This window comes from Lagenorhynchus albirostris, chromosome 14 (assembly GCF_949774975.1).
Source record: "Lagenorhynchus albirostris chromosome 14, mLagAlb1.1, whole genome shotgun sequence".
Lineage (NCBI taxonomy): Eukaryota > Metazoa > Chordata > Mammalia > Artiodactyla > Delphinidae > Lagenorhynchus > Lagenorhynchus albirostris.
Window position 1 is genome coordinate 48,784,371 of NC_083108.1, and position 26,306 is coordinate 48,810,676.

At 47.5% G+C, this 26,306-nt stretch overlaps 3 protein-coding genes across 8 annotated transcripts in view; 1 reads left to right on the forward strand and 2 right to left on the reverse strand.

Moving 5' to 3' along the window:
* NPC1 (NPC intracellular cholesterol transporter 1) overlaps window positions 1-1,911 on the forward strand; it is a 47,538-nt gene extending 45,627 nt beyond the window's left edge. The window contains exons 24-25 of the mRNA XM_060121822.1: window positions 336-498; window positions 1,103-1,911. Of these exons, the coding sequence (XP_059977805.1) occupies window positions 336-498; window positions 1,103-1,185 (246 nt within the window). The 3' untranslated portion in view covers window positions 1,186-1,911. The remainder of the gene's footprint in view (window positions 1-335; window positions 499-1,102) is intronic.
* On the reverse strand, window positions 1,607-22,649 carry RMC1 (regulator of MON1-CCZ1). 5 transcript variants are annotated; one of them, XM_060121823.1, is made up of 20 exons: window positions 22,453-22,649; window positions 21,688-21,764; window positions 18,933-19,017; window positions 18,031-18,087; window positions 16,811-16,897; window positions 12,983-13,123; window positions 12,574-12,677; window positions 10,909-10,998; window positions 10,713-10,818; window positions 9,899-10,010; window positions 6,983-7,027; window positions 6,679-6,732; window positions 5,919-6,047; window positions 5,329-5,435; window positions 3,771-3,890; window positions 3,381-3,458; window positions 2,977-3,081; window positions 2,822-2,890; window positions 2,505-2,730; window positions 1,607-1,772 (listed from the first exon to the last, which is right to left on the reverse strand). In XM_060121823.1, the coding sequence occupies exons 1-20, from the start codon at window positions 22,552-22,554 to the stop codon at window positions 1,693-1,695; spliced, it is 1,974 nt and encodes a 657-aa protein (XP_059977806.1). In that variant the 5' UTR covers window positions 22,555-22,649; the 3' UTR covers window positions 1,607-1,692. The 5 variants fall into 5 exon arrangements, with proteins under 5 accessions (XP_059977806.1, XP_059977809.1, XP_059977808.1 ...); XM_060121826.1 differs by lacking the exon at window positions 10,909-10,998; XM_060121825.1 differs by lacking the exon at window positions 3,381-3,458.
* A 1,777-nt stretch (window positions 22,650-24,426) lies between these two features.
* RIOK3 (RIO kinase 3) overlaps window positions 24,427-26,306 on the reverse strand; it is a 35,762-nt gene continuing 33,882 nt past the window's right edge. Inside the window, exon 15 of one of the 2 annotated variants that reach the window (XR_009544316.1) lies at window positions 24,427-24,841. The gene's annotated coding sequence lies outside the window, so the exon portion shown is untranslated. Of the gene's footprint in view, window positions 25,529-26,306 lie in introns of both variants that reach the window. The other variant, XR_009544315.1, reaches the window with a different exon arrangement.

The following is a 26,306-nucleotide window of genomic DNA, read 5'->3' on the forward strand; positions in this document are numbered from 1 at the left end:
TAAGTAGCATTGCCTAAAAAAATAGTACATACCTTAATTGAAAAATAATGCTGTTGGAAAAATGGCACTGATAGACTTCAGGGCTGCCATGGGGTCTGTGCAGAATACCTTTTATTTACTTTTTACCCTTATTACACCTTTTTTTCCCCTCAGATTCATAAGTAGCAAATAAAACAATTTAGGCAGAGCCTAATGCTACTTAACAGTAAATCTGAAAGCTGGGGTTCGGTCCCCCATTACTTTGGACCTTGGCTTTTAAGAAATCCCTCTATGAGGAAGTGTTCAGTTACGGTAGGTGATAAAAGTTGCTTCTAACCGCATCTCTCTTCTCTTAGGTATTCAGCGGAATCACACTAACGAAATTTGGAGGCATTACGGTTTTGGCCTTCGCCAAATCTCAAATTTTCAAGAGATTTTACTTCAGGATGTATTTCGCTATGGTCTTACTGGGAGCCACTCATGGATTAATATTCCTCCCTGTCTTGCTCAGTTACATAGGTAAGAGTTTTTATTTTTAACCTAGTGGGATGGAGGAAGCATGATACTAAAGGAAAAGGATACCTTGAAACATTCTTTTGAGGTATTTGAATGTACTTATACTGATGGTCATTTGATAAATAACACTGAGTAAAAAAACTTCTAAGAGAAGAACTCCAATCCTGGGGCTTCCTGTTCGTCCATACTACTTCATTAGAAAACTGGAGGCCTCGCGTTGTCAGATTGGAAGTGAGTTTGTGCGTCAGCAGCCCAGGGCTCCTCCCTGCTGAGGTGAAGGACACGCGTCCAGCCACAGCCCAGCGGTGCCCTGGAACAGCTCTCATTTCCATTCGCTGTTCTAGCGGAACACTGCCCCTGCTGGTCACCTCTAATTTGGAGTTCTCCTTAGGATCTTTTTGCCTCTGTGGTCACTTCAGCTTCTGTAAATGACCTGTGGCTGAAAGAACAGTACTAATTTGCTTGATATATAGCTTTGTGATTAAGAAAATGAGGGGGGTTTTTTCCCCCTTAATCTCTGGGGGATAGGAAGTTGTGTTAGAGTAGAAACTATCTCCTTTTCTCCTAAAGAAATGATCCCAAAGTTCATTCTTTTTATCCCTCACAGGACCACCGATAAATAAAGCCAAAAGTTTGGCCGCTCAAGAGCGACACAGAGGTACAGAGCGAGAGCGGCTCCTCAATTTCTAGCCCGCTCACGGGCTTCGGAGACTCTGTAGGTCAGGTAGTCGGTTTACCACTGGACAGCAGCTGCGTTGTCAAGGCTCGGTTGAACCCTGAGTGCGAGCAGATGTCAGGCTATTAACAGCAGCAGCTTCGGCCATAGCGCTTGTAAACTCAGGAATGCAGACTCTGCCTTGAAGCAGTATTACTGAGCCTGGAGGTAGCCCCAAGACGCTGGAGCGCCTTCCGGTTCTCCAGGAACAAAGCCTTGTTCTCGGGCAGGCAGAAGGGACCGCTAGGAAGGCTGCTCTCTGCTCACTGACAGACACTTTCTAAAGGCCAATCAATGCAATGTTTCTCCTTTTGTAGGAGTAAGCCATCACACAAGTTCTATACCATATTTTTAGTAACATTTGAGGATATCGTAGATATACTTTATTACAACATCTTGTAGTTTAAAGAGCTTTATTAACGCAATAAATTAACTTTGTACACATTTTATATATATATAAAAAGAAAAACTAGCAAGTGACCTCAGAACGTCGTAGGCCTCATTAGAGCTTGGTCTCCAAAAACCTGTTTGAAAAAAGCAACGTGTTCTTCACAGTGTTCTCCTGTAAAGGAAAATACAGATTTAATCTGTTAGACAAGGCACGAAAGGAGGAAAACGAGAATGAACACTTTGCAGCTCCTAGATGTGGATACTGGGTTTTAACTTCTATTTTTCTTTCATAAAATACTTTGTTTTCCTAAGCTCTTGAGTTGTCCTTTCTGTTTACCCAGCTTGTGCCATTACAGAACCTTTACAGCCCCCAGCAAACTGCCCTCTGCCCTGAGAGACGGGGGAGAAGCAGGGTGATCAGTGAATGCTGGGAGCCCTGGAAGAGTTACAGGTTCCTCCCCATCCTAAGGAAGAGGGTGCTTTAGATTTCATAACTTTGGAGATAAGAGTGATTAACCAATGCTTTCTGCCTAAAACTAAAACATCAACAAGCCCCAGGCCATTACAACCCTCCGCAGCCATTTCCTGTCTTGTTCCTAATTCTTCAGAAAGGGCCATTCCAGGCCCAGATGTCAGACGGAGCTGGGCCCAGGCCACCCTACCTTCCACCCCGACACCCCACTGCAGTTCCAGAGCAGAACTCCAGTTCCGTCAGCACCTTGAATCCACTCTCACTACAACAGGCTAAGGATTATGCGGGCTGGTACAAAATTTTGTTTTTTAAAAACTAACCCGAGAGTTCTCCAAACCAAAAGGCTTCTCGCCCCCCCAGCTGCCAGTGCTCTCCTGCTACTGTCCGAGTCTCTGGTCGCCCCAGGTCTTTTCCCTGCAGCTATATTCTCACCTGGTGTGAAACTAGGGTTCCCTCGCAAACGCTGGTTTCGCTGTTCAAAAAACCGGAATATAGTGTAGAAAAGCATGTGGTCTTCAGTCTGCTTTGCAGCATCTAAAAATTTTCGTGCAGAGATGTTGTCATGGCCACCAATGCCCCGAATAAACCTTAAGGCAGCTAACACTTGGTGTTTGGAAAGGAGAACTTCTACTATTTCATCATTTGCTGTGGAAAGTCGCTAGAAGTAAGGGAGAAAGAGAAATCCGGGTCAGTGCAAGTAATAGGAACATGCTTCTATGGGGTTTAAAACTCTGCTGTATCAGAGTTACCTTCAACATATCCAGAGACAGCTGATGAGCAGGAGGGTAAAAACTTTCCAGGGAGAGCAGCAGACAAGCCTGGAAGACCCATTTTCAGATTAGATTTGCCGTATGTTGAAAGGTCAAATTTTAAGTCACAAAAGTAAAAATTGGGTGGTACTTACCAAAGGCTTCGAGTCGCTGAGGACATGGTACTGCAGGAACTGGTGCAGCGTGTAGAATAGGTTGTGCTGGACGAGCGTCTTGATGACAAGCTCGTGCAAATAATGCTGAGACAGAGACAGAAGGAGAGATGGTGTCCACGTCGCCCAACTACGACAGACTAGAGGCTCAGTATGCCGAGGACCACGGCTGCTCTAAGTGACGGGTGAGAGAACCCAACCTGGCCTGAAACTGCTCATTCCACCTGAGAACGTGGGGTCACGTGAGGAGGGTCACTGAGTCTGAGGCAGGTGTGCAGACTCTTGTGGCGTACAGAGAGTCATCTCAGTTAGGCACTGACAGTGCTTTTACTTGAACAATCCCCTGCCCCTCTAACGTGGGACCACAGATGCTGGCTTGAAGGTACCTGTACTGTGATCTGAAACTGGTTCAGAGAGCGGATATATTCCATGAGCACGGCTATCATGAATTTCTGAGGCATCTCCTACAGAGGGGAAAAGTGTTTAGAACCAGAGTGGCAGAGGAGGCTCCGTGTAACAGCTCCTTGTTTATCCGCCCCCCTGCTTCCAGGGTTCTACTTGGCTGCTTTTGCACAAACCCCTCCAGAACCTCCCGAGTCGGGGATCATCTTTAGGCCTGTGTATTAGAAGCCAAACCATAAGCATTCAGTCCTCACCCAAGATAACCCAGTTACTCTAATCACATTCTGAGTTCTACTCGTTTTCCTCAGTCCCCTTCAAATGAGATCTTTGTTTTGGGAACCTTCAGTCCAGAAGGGGCGGCGAGCCTCCCCTACCTTCTTCTCCGCAAACGCCGACAGCACGTGGGTGTACATGTCAGACTGGTCGACCACAGCCTGGGTGCGCGCCGGCCTCCTGAGGAATGGGCCGCTCCGGCTCTGCCCCGCTTCCAGTGCCTGCACAATACATCACAGACGGGACCTCAGTCGTCTTCCGGCACATGGCGTGCTCGCAGTTAATCCAGAAAGGCTGAACCCCTAGATGCTGGGAGCCTAAGACGTGAGCAGAGGATGACACTTACTTCATTACTTGGACAAAACTCTTTCCTGTGCTGGCCGGGGAGGAGTTTAGGAGGTCAGGAAAGACACCAGTGTTCACGGATGGAACTAAGAAGCCTAAGTCATAGTTTTACCGAGACTTTTATTTTTTTAATTTTTGGCTGCACCGCGCCACATGCAGGGATCCTAGTTCCCACACCAGGGATCGAACCTGCGCCCCCTGCAGTGGAAGCACAGAGTCTTAACCACTGGACTGCCAGGGAGACTTTTTTTTTTAACCTCTTAAAATAACTCCCTAATTTTGTTAATCACAGACCACCTAGCATTTGGGTTATCCCTGAGTAGCTGAAGGGGATGGGCGTTCTGGGGTTTTTGTTATTGTTTAAAACCACTTCCATTTTTAGCCTTTGGACTAATCAGATTCTTGAAGTGGAATCATTCATTCCACTTCTCCTGAACTTATTTCTAGCTTCAGAAGATACAATAACAGTACAGCAGACCCCGAGAAGCCATCCTAATTTTTTCCAGCCCTTCACAACACGCACTTGAGCCCACTAGAGGAAAAGCACAGTGCTGACGCTGAGTCACCACAGTCCTGAGGGGATGCTGACTGGGTGCCAGGACACGTCTTATTCTTTATAGCTAGTACATCCTCAAAGGAAAGGAAGAACAAGCAGCAAAATGATTATATTTCTGATTTACTGAGTCTAGGCTCTGGATTGGCAGAAAGACATATAAAATAACCAAACTGCGACTGCTTTTTTTATCCATAAAATAAAGGCAGACCAAGGAGCTATCTACGTGTAAGATCAAACATAGATTAAAAACAACAAAAGCGGGCTTCCCTGGTGGTGCAGTGGTTAAGAATCTGCCTGCCAAAGAAGGGGACACAGGTTCGATCCCTGGCCCGGGAAGATCCCACATGCCGCGGAGCAGCTAAGCCCATGCTCTGGGCCACAGCTACTGAGCCTGCGCTCTAGAGCCCGTGCTCCGCAACGAGAAGCCACCGCAATGAGAAGCCCGCGCACCACAATGAAGAGTAGCCCCTGCTTGCTGCAACTAGAGAAAGTCCGCGTGCAGCAACAAAGACCCAACACAGCCAAAAGAGAAAATAATAATTTTTAAAAAACAACAAAAGAAGGTGAAGACATTAAGTGATGTTCAGCCTCTAGCTCATGGGACACAGGGACTCTGATTTACGTTCCCCCTACGGCCGGCCACCTTGCCCTTTGGCACACAGCAAACCTCAGTGGTGTCATTCTGTCAGAATCTTGTGTCATAATTACACAGACAATATACCCGGGGTGGAGCAGGGAGGAGGCCCTCGTCAACTTACCAGTGTGTAACTCTGCTCGGCGTCCAGGTACTTCTTATACTCCTGGTTGAGTTTATCAAAAACAGTGGCTATCACAGGCAGCGTTGCTCTGTCTGACTCTGTCAACACTGGAAGGAGTCAGGGTTCACACAGGTCGGCCAACCTTGTGTGAACTTTAGAACTTAAACACACTGTGAGAGAAATGACTCATTTCCGGGGGCCACCAGGGCATTCGGAGAAACGGTGTAGAGACTGGGGCACAAGGGCTCTCGCCAGCCCTTGCCGGTTACTAACGTAGCTACGGAGGGCGTCAGAAGATTCTCAAAGTAGGTATAAATGTCGTGAGTGACTTGGATTCTGAAACAGGTTTGTTTTCAAGCTGGGGAGGGCAGCCTCTACCCTCACGTGTGCCCATGTTTAGTTTAGTCTTTGCCCAGGAAATGTCTTGTAGAGACAAGTCATTTTTATACTGAGCAGCCTTTCCAGGGGGTTAAATAATCCACTTGTCACTAAGCCAACCGGCTGCAGACAAGATAAAAATGTGGCCCGTCTCCCAGTGGGCGGCGCAGGCAGTGTCAGGAATCAGACCGCAGGGTGAGGACCCCACTTACTCTGCGAGCACACCGACAGGACGACGGTCTTGCATTCCCTTCTCTGGAGGAGGAAGTCCATGAGCCTGCCTTTATCTGGCAAGAGGTTTACTATGGGCTGAAGTTTCACCTGGAGGTTCCAGAGGTAACCTGGATTGAGAGGCAGCAAATTTAATAGTGGGACGCAAACCAAAACAAAAGCCCCAAAGCTGGTTCCCCTCAACATTCATGGGGGGACGTGCTGCAAAGCACAGCCAGTGGCTGCTTCTCACGCCAAAGCACAGGCTGTGATGTTCAGGACACGTCTGACGACAGTGGGACTGGCAGCCAAAGCACCCCTGCGTGTCGGCAGACTCCTCAGAGTGACCCTCCACGCGCCCCCGTGGAGTGTCTACTGCATACAGACAGGCGACCCCTCCCCGCACCTGACCAACCCCCTTGACCCTGAAGGGAGAACGGGTGTCTGCAGGGCACGAACTTTGGTCCTGGGCTCCGGTTTCTCCTGCTCTGGCTCATTGGTCACAAGGCAATTCCTGAGGCTCCCGAAGGAGCTCCGTAACTCAGCCGTCCACCAGCCCTGAACCTCCTGACGCCCACACTGCCGGGCAGGCGGGCAGAGCCCTTCTCAACCGGGGCTCCAGGAGAGGAGAACCAAAGGCTTCACTGGAAATGATCTGAGTCACCCCTTTCTCAACCCTCCCAGGGCTGGCACCCCTCAGGACGGACGGGAGACTGCCAGCAAGCCCAGCTTCCTAACAGCGTGACCCCCACCACGACCCACCTTGGCTCGCACTGATGATGATGTCGGGTTGAAAGACAATCCAGGATGAAGAATCTACGTTATAGGAAATTCTAGACCAGGAAGAGATGAAGACAAAAGGCAAACCCAGCTCCCGTTAGCATCCTCCCACCCTGTTTGCTGAGGCCGCCCTAGGTGCCCGGCCCTTGATGGGAAAGAAACCCCACAGGCGCTTCCCACGACATTATTCACGCCTGACCGGGGGCTCGGACCACCCTCAGACCCCAGTGTAAGGAGAGGTGACAGCTCCCCTGTTGTTCCCAGCCAAGGCCTTCGGAAAGGATACAGAGTTTACACGGGATGGGGGACTGGCTGGTCACGGGAGCAGGACCTGCAAAGAGAGGAGACGCGTGTGTGTGAGGGCTGGTGACGCGGCCAGAAAGCGCTGCCAATCCTGGGACGTAAAGGTAACGCTTAATGCTTCCTTCAGTAAATGTTCATTCAACTGTAGTTAAATAACGAAGAAGTGAACTGTCGTGTCCACTGATAACACCTGTAAGGAGGAAGCGGGAAGTCGAGAACCATCCATGAAGATGTCTCGCCAAGGAGAAAGCAGGTCAAGGTTCAATTCACAGCGTTTTCTTTTTTACACACATGCACATTAAAGAACTGAGAAATTCACCTGAGTGATTCAGAATCAAATACTCAGATAATTCACTGAGACTATTTCAAACAAAGTGTTTTGTGGCTTAATTATCTAAATAATGAGCTCAATTCTCCACTGCACAGTGTAGGTCCAGGCAGAGATCTCACCTGGGAAGCAGACCCCCCCATAAAACCCTCACGTGACAAGGACTCACAACTACCAGTGACATTGCTCGAGTGTGTATGTCTGGGGGGGAAGCCCGCAGTAACCTTGATAAATACGGCCTGCAAACTGAACATGACTATTCCTAGTTCTGTTCCAGCTACCCAGGTACAATCGGAAAATAGGTTTCAGTCGGCAGGTTGGAAAAGGTGGTAATTTTGCACAGACCCCCCAGTAGAGGACAGGGCCAGACCAGACAAGCTGAGGCAAAGAACACTTGCGCTTGGAACCTACGAGTGAGGGTCCTACACGTGGGCCTTGACTGGCTACCCATCACGTTGACTGAATGCTTTGGTTTTGAAAGCCCCCAGGTGATCCTAACGTGTAGCCTACTCGAGAGCCACTGGTTGAACAGACCAAAACCAGAAGGGGAAACGAGGGAGGCTGGCTCTTCCCCAAGTTGCTGGTCTCGTCTTTCAAAATAGTCCAACAAGCTCTTCCTGACCTGCGACAGTGCACCTGTGACAGCACACCTGCAACAGCTCAGATGGGCAAGATACAAAGATGCTACAAACCTGTGAGGGGCTTGGAGTCTAGCAGGAAAAACAAAAAGTCATTAACCACAAAAAACACTTTGCCAACCCACTCTAGAAGCCCAGAGATTCACAGACTCTTGAATTCTTATTAATCTCTGGGCTCTTGTTTTAGCCACACCTGGCCTTTGCTTTATATCAACAGCCAATCAGAACCTGACTACCTTCTTACTGGTCCTAAACAACTGGAACAGAGCTGAAGGACTGAAACGTTTATAGTTGTTTCTGCCCCAATTCACCAGCAGTTACCTTCATGCTGAGTGAGCAGCAGATACAAGCCAACCATTTGACACAATCTACTCTTCTAAACATCACTACCCTGGGAAAAGGAAGAAGCTGGAAAGAACAGAGGGCCAAGAGACCTAATCAAATGTGCGAACTACAGCTGGCCCTCGAACAAGGCGGGTTAGAACCGCATGTATCCACTTATACAGGGATATTTTTTCTTTTTTTAAAAATTTATTTATCTTTGGCTGTGTTGGGTCTTCATTGCAGTGCACAGGCTTCTCACTGCAGTGGTTTCTCTTGTTTTGGAGCACGGGCTCTAGGTGCACGGGCTTCAGCAGTTATGGCATGTGGGCTTCAGTAGTTGTGGCTCGCGGGCTCTAGAGCACAGGCTCAGTAGTTGTGGCGCACGGGCTTAGTTGCTCCGCGGTATGTGGGATCTTCCCGGACCAGGGCTCGAACCCGTGTGCCCTGCATTGGCAGGTGGATTCTCAACCACTGCACCACCTGGGAAGCCCAGGAATATTTTTCAACAGTAAAACCCACTGTGGTTGGTTGAATCCTTGTATGCAGAACCTCGGCTATGGAGGGCTGACCATAAATTACATGTGGATGAACCCCACTGTTCAAGGCTCCACTGTAGCTTATTCTCACACCCTGCTCAGCTTCTGGCTCAGCTGGCAAGTTTTCCTGCTAAACCATCAGCCAGGGCCTGATCTGATTCTTCCCTGTGACAGGTACCAGGATATCCTGCCAGCAGGCGAGGCTGACACACCAAAGCTATCTGACGGGGATTCCTTTTAACAAAACACTCCTCCCAGAGTTCCAAATGTGTACCATCTGACTATGGTTTACACACTGAAACCTCAACTAGCTTACTCTAGACTCCAGTCTCCTTGAAGAGAATATGATTTGAGTTCTACCTTAGAATCGATTACATTGGGAAAAAGCAAAAGGAACCAAATGGTTTCTTTCCCTTTTTCTGAAATCCTGACCCTCTCTCTTCTCTGACTTCCTACTGCCACCTCTTCGGGTTGGAGGAGTGGTTCAGAATAACCTCAGAACCACAGCCTAAGTACTTACTGTGACCATCAGTCAAGGGAAAACGCAGTATTTATTATAATTATGACGCAGAATGTGAGAAAGATGAGGAAAAGCGATCCCAGGTTAAAATAACAGCCATGAGCAACCAAATTTAACCTCAGGGCCACAGAGCACAGATCAACAGAAACGTCAAGGTCTTATTCAACATTAAAAAAACCTCTGGGCTTCAATGGGTAATCACAACTCTCCATTTTAAAGCTCAGAGAAGAGAATCGTTCTATTTTCTTCAAAGGAAGAGTCTTCTCTCTTACAAAACACTTTTCACGAGACTTCCCTGGCGGTCCAGCAGTTAAGACTCTGCACCTCCACTGCAGGGGACGCAGGTTTGATCCCTGGTCAGGGAACTAAGATCCCACAGGACCAAAAAATAAAAAAACACTTTCACAAGAACACAATTTTAGCTTAAAGAATCAGCAGGAGTATCATTTAAAAAACAAAACAAAAAACAGAATCACCCCTTGCAAAAGCAAACAGATCTGGGAAGCCCTTTATCTGCTCCCCCATCCATGCACACACGGAGATTCCCTTTTACCTGCCACAGGGATCTGATAGGGCTGAATGGATCGAGCTGGAAGCACCGGGTGATGGAGGGTAACGGTGCCATCGAACTCCCCCCTCAGCTTGATATCAAATATCACTGATGTCTGAGGGGGAGAAAGACAAGACGGTGATATCAGACAAACCACGGTTCCACCCGTCCCTCTCGTGACCTCACACCTGCCGTTTGGGGTCAGCTGAAGGAGCCCCGTGTCTGCGTTCCACCCCTGCATGCTGGTTCTTATTTGAGGAGGGACCTGCTGGAACATCCCAGCTCTCTTGTACATGTCTATCAGCTCTCAGAAGTATTCCTGGAATCTATGACATGCTGCCTCTGAAGAGCTCCATCTTTATTAGTTATCGACACGGGTGTCACCAGCCTCCAGGAGGCAAGGAGAGAAGTGGCTTGTCTCCCACCAGACACCCAGCTGATGGGGCAGAAGCAGCAGGATCATTCTAGTTCTTTCTCTGTGGCCACAGAGCCTCAAAACCATCATCATCTGCACTCACAGAGGAAGTACAGGGCTCATGTGCTCACACCACACACTGGCTCGGCAGGGAATCCCCAGCTTAGATGATTCGACCAAATAATTGTTCCAAAGTCCAATCTCCTCACATGTGTTACTTTGTGAAACAGTTTTTAATTATGTTAGTCAACTGGTAGGGTTTTCCTAAACCATCTAGAAATCCAAACCCATTCCACCTGGAAGATCAAAACTTTGAGCATAAAAAGCACTTTCTAGTCTCTTTCAGAATATTTTGTCCATTTTCACAGCTCTTTCAAGCAGGACACCCCCCAACACTCGTACCTCCGTGTCCTGATGATGAACGACCACCAGGTTGTCCACCACGTTCAGGGCGAACTTCCCTGTCCGGTTTAACTTCAGTATGTGCATCTTTTTACAGGCGCCTTCTCTGTAGGACAACAGAAAGGTCAAAAAATAGATCGACAAGCTTTAGTTCATATTTTACAATCGGAGAAGGGGAAGAAAGCATTAAATATACCGTGGTAGGTGATATAGGACTACCTCCGCTCCAGTACTATTGGAGGTCCGAGAATGATGCCTCAGGAAGAGAACATATAGCTGTCCGTATCTAATCACAGAACAAAGAGACGTAAGTCATGCTGGCTGTTTGACGTCCCTCCATTCTAACTGCAGAGTTATAAGGCCATAGTTAAGTAAATTAAGAGATATTTACTTAATGGGGTATTTCGCAGCCAACAGAAATATTTGCAAAAACAGTGCAGTTAGCTTAAAAATAAAAAAGCCTATTACAAAGTTAAGTGAAAAGGGGGGATGCAAAACTAAATATAGCTTGGGCTTCCCTGGTGGTGCAGTGGTTAAGAATCTGCCTGCCAGTTCAGGGGACACGGGTTTGAGCCCTGGTCCGGAAAGATCCCACATGCTGTGGAGCAACTAAGCCTGTGTGCCACAACTACTGAGCCTGTGCTCTACAGCCCACGAGCCACAAGTACTGAAGCCTGTGCACCTAGAGCCTGTGCTCCGCAACAAGAGAAGCCACCGCAGTGAGAAGCCTGCACACCGCAACTAGAGAAAGCCCACGCGCAGCAACAAAGACCCAACGCAGCCAAAACTAAAATTAAAAAAAACTAAACTAAATATAACTTGATCACAATATTTCAAAAGAAAAACACAAACTTCTGCAGAATGACTTATGCAGAATGTCCAAAACTACTGGAACAAAATACATGTTGTCAAATAGCTGCCCTTGAGTAATATGCTAAGTCCATTTTCTTTTTCACTTTCTGTAATTTCCCAGTTTTATATAATGAGTACATTCCTTAATCACAGGAAAATATTATCACTCTTGACTTTTAAGCCTCATCTGATAAATGTTGCCATGACCAGTTCCTGCATGTACACTTTTATTCCAGGAGTTCACATTTTGCTGGGGCTACCTCAGGGACAAGGAGGAGACTGGGGGAAGGGTCTCCCCCTTTGCAAGGACTGTTCTCATTTTATCTTTTTCTAAACCAGGATGCTGCAGATTTCTTAAAAAAAAAAAGCATTCTAAATGCTAAAAAACTTTACTGTTTGGAAACCACTGTTTTAGGCCATAGAAGAATCAGAAGTAATTTAGGAGCAAACTGTTTATATTTGTTGAATATGGGTATATAGGAGATTCTTTGTATCAGTTTCTATTCTTGTGTGTTTGAAACTTTCATAATAAAGTTTTAAAATTTGAGATATCTGCATTTCCAAGTGAAAATATACCTTCCTACATAAGTAATTCAGGTCTACATTTGTTAGATCAAAAATGTAAACTGTGTTTTTCTTTAGAACAAGTATGATATATTTTAGCTAAAAAATAATGTGTGATAAGTTTTGACTCACTGACTGAAAAGAAATTTCTAAAACTAAGAAACCTAAGAAATAAATTGGTTCAATGTTCTCATTTTATCAGACTAGAATGGTGAAAAATTCCCTAAGATCACAAAGTTAATAAAATCAAAAAAGAATGTCAAGAAGATGACGGGCTTTCTACATTCCTAAGATCTGGGTACAAAGCAGGGAAGGCGGAGTCCTTATCCTGTGTTCCAAGGCTACTGGAGCACGGGCAGCCCTGGAGTTCTTACAACATGCTTCTTCTATCATGATATCCCTGAAAGCAATTATGAGAAGGAATTCTCTCAAAGAACAGACATACATCGTCGCCATGGCAATGTCTCTCTCTGAGAGGCTCAGTTTAGTTGACTTAGGTGCAGCTGGTAATTCGATCTCAAACTTGGGCAGCTTTGACATAGTGCCAGCCTGTTTGGGGAAGAAAAAAGTTTTAAGAAAAGCTTATTAAACCCCCTCTGATGTTTTAGCACTCCCCACATCAAATCATTGAGGATATACACGCACTATGTCTTTCCATCCTTTCCAGGGTCCCAGGGGCCTGTCCCAAGAACTCATTCTTGGCGGTGATGGGATGGTACGGGGTGCCCTCTAGTGGTCGGAAGTGGCAAGGCTCTTGTTGGAGGAACGTGCCCCTTTGAAGTTACTGGATCAGTTAGGAGGTTAGAGGAACGCGGTAGGAGGGGAAATTTTTTTAAAGGGAAGCTGACTCTTACCCGGAAATAGAAGGGCTGCAGCACATTTCCAAGCACCGTGGTGGACAGCAGAATCACAGCACTCTCGGGACAGTACATGTACCAGTTCACATTGATGTTCTGGCTCTTCAGGAGTTTCAGATTCCGTTTCTCTGGTAATACCTGATGCAAAGTTCAAGAAACAGAGCCTTCATTTAAAAACAGCAAATGGGGCTTCCCTGGTGGCGCAGTGGTTGAGAGTCCGCCTGCCGATGCAGGGGACACGGGTTCGTGCCCTGGTCCGGGAAGATCCCACATGCCGCGGAGCGGCTGGGCCCGTGAGCCATGGCCGCTGAGCCTGCGCGTCCGGAGCCTGTGCTCCGCAACGGGAGAGGCCACAACAGTGAGAGGCCCGCGTACCGCAAAAAATAATAAATAAAAACAGCAAATGGGGAATTCCCTGGTCGTTCAGAGGTTAGAATTCCACGCCTCCACTACAGGGGACACAGGTTCAATCCCTGGTTGGGGAACTAAGATCCTGCATGCCACGCGGCTTGGCCAAAAACAAACAAACACAACAGCAAAGTGTCTGAAGACTGGGACTTCACTGGTGGCACAGTGGTTGGGAGTCTGCCTGCCAATGCAGGGGACATTGCATTGTCCCTTCCCAGGTTCGAGCCCTGGTTGGGAAGATCCCACATGCCACGGAGCAGCTAAGCCCATGCACTGCAACTACCGAGCCTGCTCTCTATAGCCCACGAGCCACAACTACTGAGCCCGCATGCCATAACTACTGAAGCCCGTGTGCCTAGAGCCGGTGCTCTGCAGCAGGAGAGGCCACTGCAATGAGAAACCAGCGCACAGCAATGCAGAGTGGCCCTCGCTCACCGCAAATAGAGAAAGCCCATGCGCAGCAATGAAGACCCAACGCAGCCATAAATTAAAAAAAAAAAAAAAAGTCTGAAGACTGACACAGTAAATGAAGAAAATAATAAAAAGCAGAAGAAAAAACCCAGTAGGTTAAACAGAAAAAAATAATCATTTTTATTTATCACAGCTACCATTTATCCAGCCCTGTGCTTAGCGCTTCCAAATCTTAGCTCGTTTACTCTCTCCACAACGCTGAGAGCTGGGCATCATTAGGCCAATTTGAGGGGAGAAAATAAGGCTCGGAGAGGCGAGGGGACCTGCCTCCCCAGTGACGGCCTAGGCAGCCCACTTCACTGCAGGGCAGGGCTGAGCCTCCTCATTCCCAGGCACCGTCCACCGAAGGGCAGGGAGGAGCAGCATCCTCACTGTCACGGAAACGGTCAAAACAAACCCGTGCCCCTGGAGCCACGTGCACCGAACCAGGCACCACCCAGCCTGCAGTCTCAATTTGAGGCTGGGAGGGGCTCCCTTCTTCTAACAGACGTGTTCATGAGACTCGGCATGCAAACCTAGTATTTTATAATCAAGGCACATTTCAAATATACTCTCAATCTTCTGATACATTAAGGAATGCTGAATACAGCCCCAAGATGTTAATGCTCCCAGAACACTGCCCTGCAGAACAGACCTGGAAGTCAGGGTTGGGGGCGTGGGTTTCTCGATAATCCAGGTACAATAAAATAAAGATGTGATAGAGTCCTCTTTCTTTCTAACTTATTTCTTGAAGATCTGAAAACCATCTAGATGACCTGAATGGACACTTTTCTACTACTGAGAACAGAAAGCTATACTTTTAAATGATTGCCCGAGGGAACCCTTCTGTAAAGCAAGCAGTCATTTCCTTGCTATCATAGGTACAAAATTCTATTTCTGTACGTATGGGATTCGTGTAGTTTTTCTTTCCTTCTGCTGGTCAGCTAAGGTTCTGATTACAGCCCTACAGCAAAGCACCACAACATTCACTTTGCACACTGTTACACAGGTATATCTCCTCCATTAGTACATTCTAAATTACACTGCTTTCGTTAGGGAAACAAAGATAACACCTGAAAGAATACTAACACTCTCCACATTGGCTCCACTTAGCAAGATCTCAGAAGCTTTCCCAATAGGTCAGGCAGCTAGAACATACTAGAAGATAAAGAGGAAGGTGCAAAGTAAAATCAGTAGAGTGAAAAGGCAACCTACGGAACGGGAGAAAACATTTGCAAATCATCTATCTGATAAAGGGTTAATATCCAGAATATATGAAGAACTCCTACAACTCAACAACAAAAAGAAATAACTCAAATAACAAAGCACTTGAATAGACATTGTCCAAAGCACATGCAAATGGCCAACAAGTCATGAAAAGTTGTTCAACATCACTAACCAGAGAAATGCAAACCAAAACCACAATGAGACACCGTCTCACAACCAGCAGGATGACCGCTATCAATAAAACAGAAAACAACTAGTGTTGGTGGTGATGTGTAGAAACTGGAACCCTGTGCTCTGTTGGTGGGGATGTAAAATGGCATAACTGCCATTGGAAACAGTATGGAAACAGTACAGTAACCCCTCAAAAATTAACAACAGAATTACCATGGGATCCAACAATCCCATTTTAGGGGTATATACTCAAAAGAATTGAAAGCAGGGTCTCAAAGAGAGACTTACACACTCGTGTTTCTAGCAGCATTATTCACAATAGCCAAAAAAATGGAAGGAATCCAAGTGTCCATCAGTGGAAGAATGGATAAACAAAATGTGGTGTATGTATAACAATGGAATATTATTCAGCCTTAAAAAGGAAGAAAATTCTGACACATGCTATAACATGGACAAACCTTGAGGGCATTATGCTAAGTGAGATAAGACAGCCAGAAAAAAACAAACATTGTATGATTCCACTTATATGAGGTAGAGGTCCTTAAAGCAGACAAATTCATAGAAACAGGGGAAAAACAGTGGTTACCACGGGCTGGGAAAGGGGAAATGGGGGAGTTGTTGTTTAATAGGTACAGAGTTTCAGTTTTACAAGATGAAAGTTCTAGAGATCTGTTTCACTACAATGTGAATATATTTAACGCTAATGAATTGTACACTTAAAAGATGGTTACGATGGTAAATTTCACGTTATGTGCTTCTTATCACAAAAAAAATTCTTTTTAAGAGGAAGAGGCAGTTCAAGAGGAAACACAAATGTACAATACACAAAAGGTGCTTACCTCCCTCGTAATGAAACATACAAATTAAAATGGCTTTCCACCTCTCAGACTGGCAAATGCCTACAGACTTATAACATCCAATTCTGCTAAAGGTTTGGAAAATGGAGATTCCTACATTGCTAGTGAGAATGCAACTTCTAGAAGAAATTCAGTGATATCTTTTCAGCTTCCTAGATGTTTGTACCTAGGCTATAATTTCCCTTCCAACAATTGCCTCACCTAAGAATATAAAACGATGGTTACAAACCCGTTCACTGCTTGAAATCACTGTAGCATTGTTTGTAATCACTAAAAAGTGAAAACAAGCATGAAGTTCAACAGGAACTGGTTAAACGGTAGCAGGTCCACACGACAGAACAAATATGGAAAGACGTCTAACGACAGCTATGCCAAAAAAAATAAATAAAGCCACAAGTCTATATACAACATAACCATTTCTGTAAAATAAACAAATGTTGCTCCCTGTGTAGGAATGAAATGGAGGAACATGCATCGAATGATTCCTAATGGTTACTTCTAGGGACTATGGGAGACTTTTACCTTCCACATATCTTGGTAACATTTCAATGTTTTACAAAAAACATGTATTACTTGTAATTAGAAAAAAAGAATAAAAACCCAAACGGAAGACTAAAGCTCTGGAATCTCAAAATATCTATCTAGTGCTGAATTCAAAGGCGGCCAAACACGATCACAGACCTTTCTCTAGCGCATGTGAGTGATACAGTACCTGGTAAAATTCGATTCCTTGATCTGTGATGAAGACAATTTCAGTAGAACTGGTCCAGCAGAATCCTAGTATGTTGGCATTCTTGGTCTGAAAAGAATTGTAAAAGATTCTTTTTAATTAAAAGAAAAAAAAATGTATGTATAATTCTCTTCAAAAGCTTAAAATACCTTGTTGTTTGTATTGCTCTTTAATAAAAGTTACTGAGATTTGATTACTTATGAACAAATCAAACTTTCTTTTAAATACACCGCTCCCAGATTTTCACCTGTAACGCCTCACTGAGGCACTTGAATCTGAAGTCCTTCTCATCAACAGGACAGAGAGAAAGGCAACTGCCCAGCACTCACCGATACCAACCTCTACTTTAGGAATCAAAGAACAGCTGACACTCTGAGTCAAACACATCATAAAGGCTGGCGTTATAAAAGTATAAAGGCCTAAAGGTTCTCTGTGGCTCTTGCCCCAAATGGGGTTGGAGGCCTTGAGCCCCGTCCCAAGTCAGGTGGTGAACAGCAGCAGTGGGAGCCGAAGGGCAGCTGGGCCAGGGCTCTGCTGTACAGAGCACCTGGAGCTCTGCCAGGGGCTCAGGCATTTGCAGATGGGCCCCTCCTTGCTGAGGGACCCACCTGGATCCCCAATCAGCAAAACCGTCACAAAAATGAAAAAGCTATACCCTATCCACCTGCAGCTTCTGCGGGTTTCCCCGGTGCCGCGGTGCCGCGATGCCCGCTGAGCTGAGCCCTCACTAGCCTAGCTCATCATAGCCGGCAAATCTAATTAAAATGGATTAGAATCTCCACCGAGGGAAAGAAGGGAGGGAGGGAGGAGGGAAGGGGAAGGACACGAAGAGCACAAGTCGAGAAAAGAAAACATCGTCAGGAAAAAGGGAAAAAGAACTCCTTTTCCAAAAACCTCCAAAGAGGCTGCTATCACCGCCCAGCAGAGAAGGGCAGGGGCAACAGGAAGACGACAGCCACCAAGTGCTGACGTGGCTCGGTGTTCAGCATCCTGCATCCATTTAATTCTTCCAGCTCCATCTTACAGACGAAGAAACAGGCTTTAAAAACTTTAAGAAGTGTCCAAAGTCAGAGCCAACGTGAGGCAGATCCCAGCATTCAAGCACAACCTGCTTCCAAGTTCGTGCTCTAAATGACCACGCTACCCTGCGCCTCCACCCCCGGAGCTAACGCTCACCAGCTGGGAGAGGATCAGGCCCATACCTTGCACTCCTGAGTGTACTCCAGCTGAGAACTATCCGGGGTAAAATTAGAAAAATCCTGGAAAACAAAAACACACACGAGGAGAAATGTGGATTGGGCAGCATACTGCCGACCTACTTTGGTATACAATGAGACAAGAGAAAAAGACAAATAAATTTAAAAAGTGATCAGAAAAAAAACCTGACAAAACCCAAAGACAGGAAAAATAAAAAGACTGATTTGGACAATCTGCCCCCTTAACAGCAGCAGGCCGACAACTGAGTTTTTTTAAACGAGTTAATCCAAATACTGTCGGGGTTTAGAAACTGATTGAGAATTCATTCCTCAAATGGTTGATTTCAGAGAAATGGGTTGCTGTATTTTACTAGGGGCTTTCCAAAAATTTTAGTAATTAATACTTGACAGAAGGAAACAGGATTCTGCCTCCTTCCCGACAGCTTTTCCTCTACTTCACGAATGGCGATGGTGAAGATTTATGAAGATTAAAATGCTGACAGGCTGCTCCAGCTTTGAATATCTGCTCCTATTAGGTTGAGCATTCAAAGATGAGAGAAGTGAATAAATGGAGTTACTCTGGTAAGCTTAACTCACAAAGTCTCCAAAGATATGCTTCGCATAACCTATGGTGCTGGCTGTCAATCAATACGAAAGATACCTGAGGTTCCAACTTACTTTAAAAAAAAATTAAGTAAAAAAAAACTAAGGCCATAAGTATGTACCCATTTAAATGTCTTTCTCACCTTCAAGAATCCAAAGGCTCAAATACAATGCAGCATAACTATAGCTTCCATGACATTAAAATAATAAATGGTTCCTTTAACACTGGAATTTTGCAATTCATTCTCTTCCAAATGTACTTCTAATGTCCTTTTCTTCATACTGTATTTAAAGATATGTCTTACCACGGTCTTTGAGGTCCTCTGAACAGCCAATATCTTATTTTCTAAGGAAAACTTAATGCACTTCACTTCTCCTTTGTCCTCCATTCTTTAAAAGAAGAAAGAGCAGGTTATGAGTTACACTTCAAAACTGCATTCTAGCATCTAACATTTTGTGAGAAGAAAACAGGCAAGTTAAATATTCAGGAAGGGACTTCCCTGGTGGTGCAGTGGTTGAGAATCTGCCTGCCAATGCAGGGGACATGGGTTCGAGCCCTGGTCCAGGAAGATCCCACATGCCGTGGAGCAACCAAGCCCATGCGCCACAGCTACCGAGCCAGTGCTCTAGAGCCCACAAGCCACAACTACTGAAGCCCATGCGCCTAGAGCCCGTGCTCCACAACAAGAGAAGCCACCGCAATGAGAAGCTCACACACCGCAACGAAGAGTAGCCCCCGCTCGCCGCAAATAGAGAAAGCCCACGTGCAGTAAGGAAGACCCAGTGCAAACACACACACACACACAAAATTCAGGAAGCAGCAAATCTTAGTTTAAAATTAAAACTATGTTTCTGAAGCTATCAGTAGGACTGCTTTTCAAAGAACAAAGTCCAACTGGCAACGGGTGGCGTGAGAAATCGACAGAACTGCAGGTAACAGCGACTGAGGGGTTGAGAACATTGCACTTTCACCTGAGCCTCCCTTTAGGCGTAACTAAGTCCAGACCCATGCAGTAACTTTCTCCACACACTGCCGCCTTCCCTCTCCAGCGCCCTCACAGCAGCACTTTCTTTTTTCTTTGAGATGCTGGCAGCTGTGAAATATTTATTTACTTATTTTATTTATTTCTTTTTTTGTGGTACGCGGGCCTCTCACTGCTGTGGCCTCTCCGGTTGTGGAGCACAGGCTCCAGACGCGCAGGCTCAGCGGCCATGGCTCACGGGCCCAGCCACTCCGCGGCATGTGGGATCTTCCTGGACCGGGGCACGAACCCGTGTCCCCTGCATCGGCAGGCGGACTCTCAACCACTGCGCCACCAGGGAAGCCCTACTTACTTATTTTTGATTGACGTACAGCAGTGCTTTTGAAAGGAGTCTACTCTTTGCCACTCAGTACCCAATGGGCTGCACCGCCAGGTGGGCTCCACCTCGGGTCTCACAACTGCCTCAATCGGACGTTACATGGGAAGTCAAGAAATGGACCACAGAGGAAACTCTCAGAGGAAAGGGGATGTTCACTGTCCTGACTGGTGATGGTTTCATGGATACACGTGTCGAAACTCATCAATTGCATATGTCAAATATATGCAATTAATGATAATTAGACCGCAATAAAGCTATTAAAAGTAAATAAGATGTTTTTTAAAAAGAGGGTTAAGTTCAGTATCTCCCCCCCCAAGCCTTCCTGAGCCCCTTAATCTGGATCATCATGGCCTCACCCTCACTTTCCACACCCAAGAGACCACCAAGTCTTACCCCAGACCTTCTTAAGCAACCCTTGAGTGCCTATTGTTTGCTGGTCTACAGTGCCTTCAGGCTGGTCTTCCCTGCCTGCTCAGATTATAGCAATTGTCTCTTAATGGGATCCCTGACTGACAGGCTCCCAGTAATCAAGCTTCAATGCTGCAACAGTGCGCTCTTTCCAAACACTGATCTCATCATGCCACGCCCCACCTTTACCTTCAGGAACGAGATAAAGCCCGAAATCCACAGCAGAATATAGTGGCCAGAGGTCACACCACCACCCACCCCTTCCCTGCATGAAACCTCATTTTCAGTCACACAGACTCGGAGTCCCCCCAACACGGTGCCTGCATACCTTTTTGTTCCCTCCATCCGGAAGCCTCTTCTCTTCTCTACCTAGAATCTTGTCTTTCAAGCCTCGCTCCACTCTGAGGCCTTCCCCCGCCTGGGCAGTGGTCTTCCCCAGCCCACCCCAAGACAAATGTCCATCTCTTCTCCGTGGCCACATTCTGAACAGAGCACTACTACAGCACCTACCACAGTAAACTGTATGAGTCCACTCACCTGCCTTCCACTCTAAATGTATGACTTTTCTAGAAGGGAGCCAAGCTAACTCAAAGCCTTCCCACACCTGATGCCCAGCACAGAGGCTGCAATCAGTGTTTTCCAAACAAATGATGATCAAAGAAAAAGAGGCTGCTTCATTTTCTGCTTCAAAAACTGTTTCCTATTTACACAAGCCAATTGTAAAATGTAAAATGAGGGCCTACACTGTACTTTCCCCTTCTGTAATCAAAAGAGTTAAGGTGACCAGATAGTTTATCATCCAAACTGAGATATCTCTGAAAGTAAAAGAGGCTGCTATTCATTCCCCTTAAGTATAGTGGAAGCTGAGATTTTAATGCACTTTATTAGATGGGAAACACTGACCTAGGAATCTTCTGCACCTCCCAAACGCTCTGCAAAGACCCTGGGCCCAGAGAGGAAGTGAAGGCCCTCCCCTCAAGAAACCGGAAATAGGCCCATCAACGCACCCAACCGGCTAATTTCAAGTGTCAGGAAGTAGGTGCCCTGCGCTGGAGTATCTGGATCCCAAAACAACAGGGAAGGCCTCCACACGTTCACTCTGCAGGAGGTACTGAGATGTACCACCAAGGCTGCACAGCTCCCTTTTCCTACAGACTGGGATATGCCCCCCACTTCAGCCCTCTTAGTGGAGACAAGGACAAAATTTAAAACAATCTTCTGAACGACAACAGAAAAACACCATTTTGTTTACATGCTGAAATATTCTGAAAACGTCAATACAATCGTTACCTAAATGAGATGGGATTCCTGTCATCTGGGCCTTTAACTACCACTCCAGTAGCTCCACCGGATCGAACAGCAAAAACCTGAGAGGGAAAAGCAGCAACGTTTTAACGGCCTGAACATTTAAAGGCTTTAGACCTGCAACGATGATTTCTGCTACACCCTACCCTTGGTTCAACTAAACTAACGTGGCGCATAGCAAACTGCAGAGGCTTGGTGTCCACGCGAATCTTCAGAAAAAAGAGAGTAGAGACCAAAAAAGTCTCCCATACGGAGAGAAGCCCGCCGAGCGAGGCTCCAAGTTTTAATTCATTTCGGCAAAGGCGACGCCGCGGCACTTGCGCACACCCTGCTCCTCCTCCCCGCTGCCCCCCGCACCCCGCCCCTTTACAAAATTCCGAGAATAATGAAAATCTCAACGTCTAAATCTTTGAATGCAAGGGAAACTAATGACAAATACAGACAACAAAAGGAGCCGAGGAAACACCGGAGTGCTACCAGCTGATCACACCGGCCGAGGGGCGCAGGGTCGGCGCGGGGGCTGGGGTCCGCCCCGCTGTCACTTCGTGGGGGGGGGGAAAGCCCCGGCCGCGGCGGAGCCTGATCCCACAAGAAGGGACTGGCGCGGATCCCGCGCCCGCACGGCAGGAGAGGCCCCAGGCCTGGTCCCCGGGCTCCCGGCCCTAGCGCGCGGGACACCTGGGGGCACCGGGGGCGGCGGGCAGGGCGCGCCGGGCCGCGCGGGGGAGTAGGGCGCGGGCCTGCCCGCACCTGCTTGTTGGCCTCATCGAAGAAGACGCAGTTGACCGGGTTCGCCTTCTCGAAGTGCACCGGCCGCTCGCACAGCTCCAGGTAGTAGTCCTCCTCGCCCATGGCGGGCGCCGCAGCGGCGGCGGTGGGCCCGGGGGCGGCCGCCAGCGTGGAGCTGAGCTAGCGGCACCCGGCGCTGGGAGTCCGGCAGTGCGGCGGCGGCGGCGGCGGCGGCGGCGATCTCGCGGGCTCTGAGGCCGCTTCCTGGTGCCACGCCCCCAGCACTCCGGCACGTGACTCGCGGCGCCGGCCCCCTGGCCAAGGGAGGGGGGCTTCCCCCACCCGCCGAGACCAAGGCCCGCTCTCCGTTAGAGGTTCCTCCCTTTTCCGGGAGGGCGGGGTCCCAGTGCGGCCCACCCGGCGGAGGGCCGAGGGCCGAGGGCGGAGGACCGAGGGCGGAGGGCGGAGGGCCGAGGGGTGACCCGGAAGCCTGTCGGGTGCCGAGGGAGGGCGTCGGCGCCCTGGATCCCAGCCGCACCTTCGCTGACACGTTCCGGGCCTGGCTCCCACTCCGTTCCGGGAGGCTTGATCAGGGCCACGTACTCGCGCGGGGCAAGGCTGCCCCCGGGTCAAGGGAAAGCGCATCTTTTCTCTTGGGAGGGCTTCTTGAGCCTGCCTCAGAGGGAGCTTAGTAAGGGAGAACAGTACTGTGGTCAGCACCTGGTTGCTGTGAGCTTGCAACAGGGAAACCTAGTTTAGCTTGCAGGTCTGAAAGCCTCTTTTGATGGCTTTGATAGTTGAGGGGGAGGGCGGGGGTAGGTGGGGGTAGCTCCTCATTCAAGAGATAGAAGAGAGAGATGGGAGGGAAGAAGGGAGGATCACGGATGATGCCCTAGGTGTCCATTCTCGACAACCAGATGGATTTTGGCACCATTCTCCAGGATACAGAGGCTTGAAAAGTTTGGCAGGGAAGTGGGAAAGATCAAGAGTTGGGTTTTCAACATGTGAATCCAGAGAAATGACAGCTAGACAGATGGATATATAGGTCTGAAGCTCATCAGAAGAGTGACAAACCTGGAGATAGAAATTGGGAGTTATTGGAATATTTGAAGCAGTGGAATTGGGTGGGATCACCTGAGACAGGGACATAAAGGAAAACACACACACAACCAGCCTTCAGAGGCCAGGACCAGGAATCAGCAAAGGAGGACAAGCAGAGCCTGCCAAGAGAAGTAGACAGAAAACCAGGGAGAGGGTTGTTTCTGGAGATGCGTGTGGAGACTGTTTCAGGAAGCGGGTGCTGTCCGCTTTGACAAAGGCGCTGGGAAGTCGGCTAGAGAGAGCACTGAAAATGTTCCAGAGCAGGACCCTACTGAGCCTTCCTGGGATAGACCCCCTCCCCCATATCCCCTACTGAAGCTCCTCTCTGAAGTACCCAGAGAATAGTATCTCATGCATATTTCCTTAGTTTTTCAGATGCTGCCCCATCAATTTGAACAAAACACCGCTCCTCAGGGTCCCCAGAGACCTCCATGTCACTATGTTTGCGAAGATTTTTCGGTCATTGTATGTTATTTCCCAGTAGCATTCAGTGCCTCTTAATCACTCCCTCACTCTCTTGAAACTTTGTTGATATTTATTTTTGTAATTATTTGATTATAATCCGTTCCTGTTGTACTGTGAGATCCGTGAGAGTAGGGCCTGTGTCATTTGTATCACAGTCTCTCAGCCCTTACATCAGTAGCCTACTTCCTTATCTCCCCTTGGATGTCTCAAAGCACCTGGAAATCAACATCTCTAAAATAAAACTCCTGATCAACCCCCACCAGGGTGTTCTCCAAGGGTCCCCTAACCCAGTTAACAGCACTGTTACCGAATTGGTTGACTGGACCCACTCCGGGGCCCTAGCCCGGGTGAGACCCCTTGTCTTGACCACAGAGGAGGCTCTTTTTCCAATCAGATTCGCGTAGCCAACAGTGAAACCGATGCTGAGACTGGAGCAGCACAAGCTTTGCTTTATTCAATGGCCAGAGAATGGAGAAGCAAGAACCTAGTTTGCAAAGCAACTTCTCAACCCAATTTGGGCAGAGACACCAAAAATATAGAAGGGTCGAGGTAAAACGGAGGGAATTGGAAAGAGTGGGAGGAATATTCATGAGTTATTCAAGAACAGGGGTCTTATTTGGACCCAGAACTGATGCAACTCTCCTTCTCAGTCCTTCTGTGGGCTCTTCCGGTTGTTGTCATGGCAGTTGTCAACTGTATTGCTGCTGGTGGGCGTGGCATTTAGCTAACATATTATCATGAGCATGTAATGAGGCTTAAGGTCCACAGGAAGTCAAATCTGCCGCCATCTTGGGCCTAGTTGGTTCTAACCAGTTCTTGTTTTTCTTCTCTTTGCAGCTTTCTCCTGAAACTCAGATACGAGTAATTGGTTTCTAGTCGAGGGAGGGGCAGGGGTGTAATTCTAGGGTAACAGCCTTGGTAACAGCACCTCCATCCACCCAGTTGCACAAGCCAAGAAGCTGGAGTCCTCCTGGTCACTCCCCCCCTCTCACCATCCCCATGCCCCAACACCAACAGGCCATCAACTGGGAATGAGAAAAGTCTGGAGATTGAAGGGGCTCCCAAGGGAACCCAGGCTTCTCCACAGAAGAGCATATTTTGAACACAACTCCTACAGGAATGTTGGCCAAACACAAGCAAGGGAGGCAATAGTGCACTGTGGTGGCAGGGGGTGGGGCGCTGGGGGATGAGGGCTGCTCTGAAAAGACTGTCGTGTCTCTTTGACTCTGGGTATCTTATCCCTTTTCCCTGAGAGGTAGCTTCAGTCGATTACGGCAGATTTTTGCTCCTGACAGACAACGAGGCTTAATTCTTCTGCAGCTTACCTTGGATCTGCAAGCAGCATTGAGATCTGCCCGGCTGTGGGCAAGAGGCCCAGGAACACAGTGATCTCGACAGTGGCTGTGGCCCGGGAAATGCTGAGCACGTGGGCAGCCACTGCAGGCCACACAGAAACCAGAGGATCCAGAAATGCCCTGGGCAAACCAAGTCTTTGCCTCTCCATCTCTTTCAGTCACAAACTTATTTTTTTCTGTAGAGTTCAGCATTAAAGACAATTTGAATATTTGTCCCATACTCATATAGGATTCCCTATTCTTCCCAGATTTAAAAAAGTTATCTTTTCATTGGGAAACAACAAGACTCTTTAAAAATGGACCAGCAGACATTTCTAGAGTTTTGAGGTTCCACATGTTACCAGGACTTAAATCTGTTGGTGCCCAGCATCAGCTTGGAAATCACCATGAATGACGGGCCAGCATGAGAACCGGGAGAGTCTTCTCTGTCTTGCGTCCCCTCACCCCCACACCTGATAATTACTTCTGTTACCAGAAAGTTCTTTCCGTGAATTTCCTTTGTTACTTAGGTAAATGTTTCCTTCCTCATTTCAGTTATTTGTGTAACAGTTTGTTTCCGTTGTTTCTTTTAAAGATTAAATTGAAGAAGGGATACAAAGCTCTACCTCCGTGTTGGTGTCTTTTCATTGCTGCCACACTTTTTCTCTGCTCAATTTGATTTTCAGAGAAAAATAAAACTTCATTATACAAATCAGAATAATTTTAATATCTAAAATACACTTTTGGGCTTCCCTGGTGGCGCAGTGGTTAAGAATCCGCCTGCCAGTACAGGGGACACGGGTTGGAGCCCTAGTCCGGGAAGATCCCACATGCCGCGGAGCAACTAAGCCTGTGCGCCACAACTACTGAGCCCATGCACCACAACTACTGAGCCCGTGCTCTAGAGCCCACGTGCCATAACTATTGAAGCCTGCGCGCTCTAGGGCCTGTGCTCTGCAACAAGAGAAGCCACCG